General features: G+C 41.3%; 1 protein-coding gene across 1 annotated transcript in view; it reads left to right on the top strand.

Moving 5' to 3' along the window:
• The first annotated feature begins 674 nt into the window (after positions 1-674).
• The window catches only part of LOC106536737 (germ cell-specific gene 1-like protein), a 6,914-nt gene continuing 4,530 nt past the window's right edge, over positions 675-3,058 (top strand). Inside the window, exons 1-2 of the mRNA XM_014034057.1 lie at positions 675-1,381; positions 2,475-2,522. Coding sequence (XP_013889511.1) covers positions 1,078-1,381; positions 2,475-2,522 — 352 coding nt within the window. The 5' untranslated portion in view covers positions 675-1,077. The remainder of the gene's footprint in view (positions 1,382-2,474; positions 2,523-3,058) is intronic.

Genomic DNA, 3,058 nt, shown 5'->3' with positions numbered 1-3,058 from the left:
ACACACACACACACACACACACACACACACACACACACACACACCACTACTATGTTTCTCTATCCTTGTGCGACTTTCCATTGATTTCCATTCATTTTTTTGAAATTTTATATTCTAACCCTGACCATTTACCCTAAAATTAACCTAAACTCAATTCACACCTTGATGCTAAACCTAACCCCCTCCCAAAATCAGCCTCCGAAGACATGGGGAATGGGCTTTGGTCCCTACAAGGAGCATTTGTACCCATAAGGCTGCAGAAATCATCCCCACCAAGTAGCAAAAACATGGGCACACACACACACATCCTTGTTTTTGCATCAAACTGAGGACTTTGTATTGACTTTTAGTCATTTTTGTAACTGCATTTATGCCTGACCCAGACATTTTCCTTAAAATTAACCATTACTGGTCCACAGTTAATTCTTACCTGAACCAGAACTTAACTCACACCATACCTGTAAACCTAACTAGAAAAGCACAGCAGAGCTGCAAACAAAGTGAGGACACTGAAGAGGTCACTTTGAGAGTAACTATGGTGCAAATGGTCCTCACTCTGTAGTAGAAACAAGTAGACAAACACACACACACACACACASAGAGAGAGAGAGATATTATTGATGGATTTTCAGATGAGACTGCGCACATTATGTCATTGCTCAAAGTAAAACAGGCACTTGATCTTCTGCCTGCGGCTGCAGTGGGTTTGGGAGCGCTGGCTGTCCGTCAGCTTTGTTTGGATTAAATCTCAGCTCAGAAAGGCTCAAAACAAACCTGCAGCATCATTTATGGTTTGCAATGAGTGATCCGGCCTGAACAGATCTGTGGCACGGATGGGATGWAGTCAGGAGGGCAGCAGCTCCGAAGAGACGGAGGCAGAAATGGATTTCTGTGGAGGTTCAGAGAAGAGCCGAGCTGGAGGAGGGATGCTGCCGTTTCTCACCCAAAAGGAGTCCCAAACGCAACAAGATTATGAAGATTTGACAGATCTGCTGGGAGGAAAAACCCCGCGGCTGCAAACTGAAAGCCAGGATTAGCCGCCTTTCCCCTTCGAGTCCTCTGGCCCCGGCCCGGACCATGGGGCTGGAGCACCGGCGGCGGGCGTCCCTGGCTCTCACCCTCAACTTCGTGGCTCTAGCCTTCGCCGTGTCGGCGGTGACCACCAGCTACTGGTGTGAGGGCACCAGGAAGGTGGCCAAGCCCTTCTGCACGGGACCGCCCGTGCAGGAGAAGCAGCTGTACTGCATCCGCTTCAACAGCTCCAACCTGAACGACAGCCGACAGGTGCAGTACATCTTCGAGACGGGAGAGGAGAAGTTCATCATGAGGAGGTTCCACACCGGGATCTTCTTCTCCTGCGAGCAGGCCGTCGACATGAACGGTGAGGTCAGGAGGTGGCAGGAGCAGCAGCAGCACCCATTTCCTGGTTTTACATCAGGTTATGAACTCACTGCAGCTTGATCTGCAGGGTCGGGAAGCCRAAACTGATGATTTCATCAGAATTTAGTTTCAGATCAAATCATTTTACCTGATAAATTTAAGGCCTGTTAAGTTCCACACATTCAGACATTTACTGCACTGTAAAACCTGTCCATCTAACCAAGTTTTAAAACCTTATATCAGCCAAAAAGTCTTTTTGATCTTGTTTTCAGACTGATTTACTAAACAAGAACTGATTGTGTAAGAATAATCATCTTGTTTTCAGAATGTCTAAGATTATTTGTCTTGTTAGTCTGAAAATTTGACTCTAATTAAGTCAAACATTTCTGCCAGCGGAGTAAAAACATTTTACTTGGTAAGATTCTTGAAATACTTGATTTGACTCATTTTTTTCTTATTTCAAGAATCTTACACATTCTGAAAACAAGATGATTATTCTTACACAATCAGTTCTTGTTTAGTAAATCAGTCTGAAAACAAGATCAAAAGACTTTTTGGCTGATATAAGATTTTAAAACTTGGTTAGGTGGACAGTTTTTGCAGTGTGAAACACGATTTAGATTTATTATTAAGTTTATGAAGGAGGAAATAAATCATTTTACAAAAGAGCAAAAACCAAATACAGGCCAAAAATAAAAAATAAAAACAAAACAATATAAAACATGAGATCAGTGCTCCAGGTAGAAACAAAAAGTCACCTAATCCTAACTTCACTTTAATCTCTTCAATAAAACAATCATTTTAAAAATATTTTACAGGAAATTATTCAATTTTGTTGATTTTTCTCTGTTTCTGGTTTTGTTTTTTCGAACATGTAATCCCCTGACAAGAAATTTTACTGACAAATTGGAACTTTTGACTAAAATTAAATAGTTTTATCTGACGTTTGACAATTTCAAAAAGTATAACTTTTAAATCCCATTAAATGTGGTGATGGCAGAAGTTTGTAAATTGAAGACCAAGCTGCCAAAACTCTCAGTAAACGTGGTTTTCATTCTTGAAAATTAAATTGTGATTTTATTTTCCCCCTGCAGGTTTCGACTGTCGAAGCTTTGCAGAGATCGCACCTGAACACCAACGAGGTCAGTGAAATCAGGTCCACARTGATTTCCTGCTCTGTTCTTTTATCTGCTACAGTTTGACGCCATCATTGTGATGTTAATGTTCATGGTTTTTAAAAACAACAATCTGACACCTCCTCCWCAGTTTAAAGGTATTTCTCTGATCTGACATGGATGTCTTCCCTCAGCTCTCCTCTCAGACCTTCTGTCTTTGCTGTCCACATGTGGACATGTTGGAAAATAGTTCAGCTTCAGAAGGATTTTCTCCAAACACAACATCCTACAAGACATGCAGGAACACAGCACCCTGAACACAGCATGGTGGCGGCAGGGCGGCTTTTCTTCAGCAGGGACAGATAAAATAATAACAATAATAATAATAAATAAACAAATAAATAAATACAACCCCTGGCAAAAATGATGGAATTGTGGAAAACAAAGAAACAAAAGAAGACTCCAACACATCACTAGTATTTAGTTGAACCACCTTTGTCTTTTCTAACAGCTGCAGTCTCTGAGGCATGGACTTGATGAGTGACAAACAGTATTCTTCATCA

This window comes from Austrofundulus limnaeus, unplaced genomic scaffold, assembly GCF_001266775.1.
Source record: "Austrofundulus limnaeus strain Quisiro unplaced genomic scaffold, Austrofundulus_limnaeus-1.0 Scaffold1952, whole genome shotgun sequence".
In the NCBI taxonomy this organism is placed as follows: Eukaryota; Metazoa; Chordata; class Actinopteri; order Cyprinodontiformes; family Rivulidae; genus Austrofundulus; species Austrofundulus limnaeus.
This window is presented reverse-complemented; position numbering and strand designations above follow the sequence as displayed.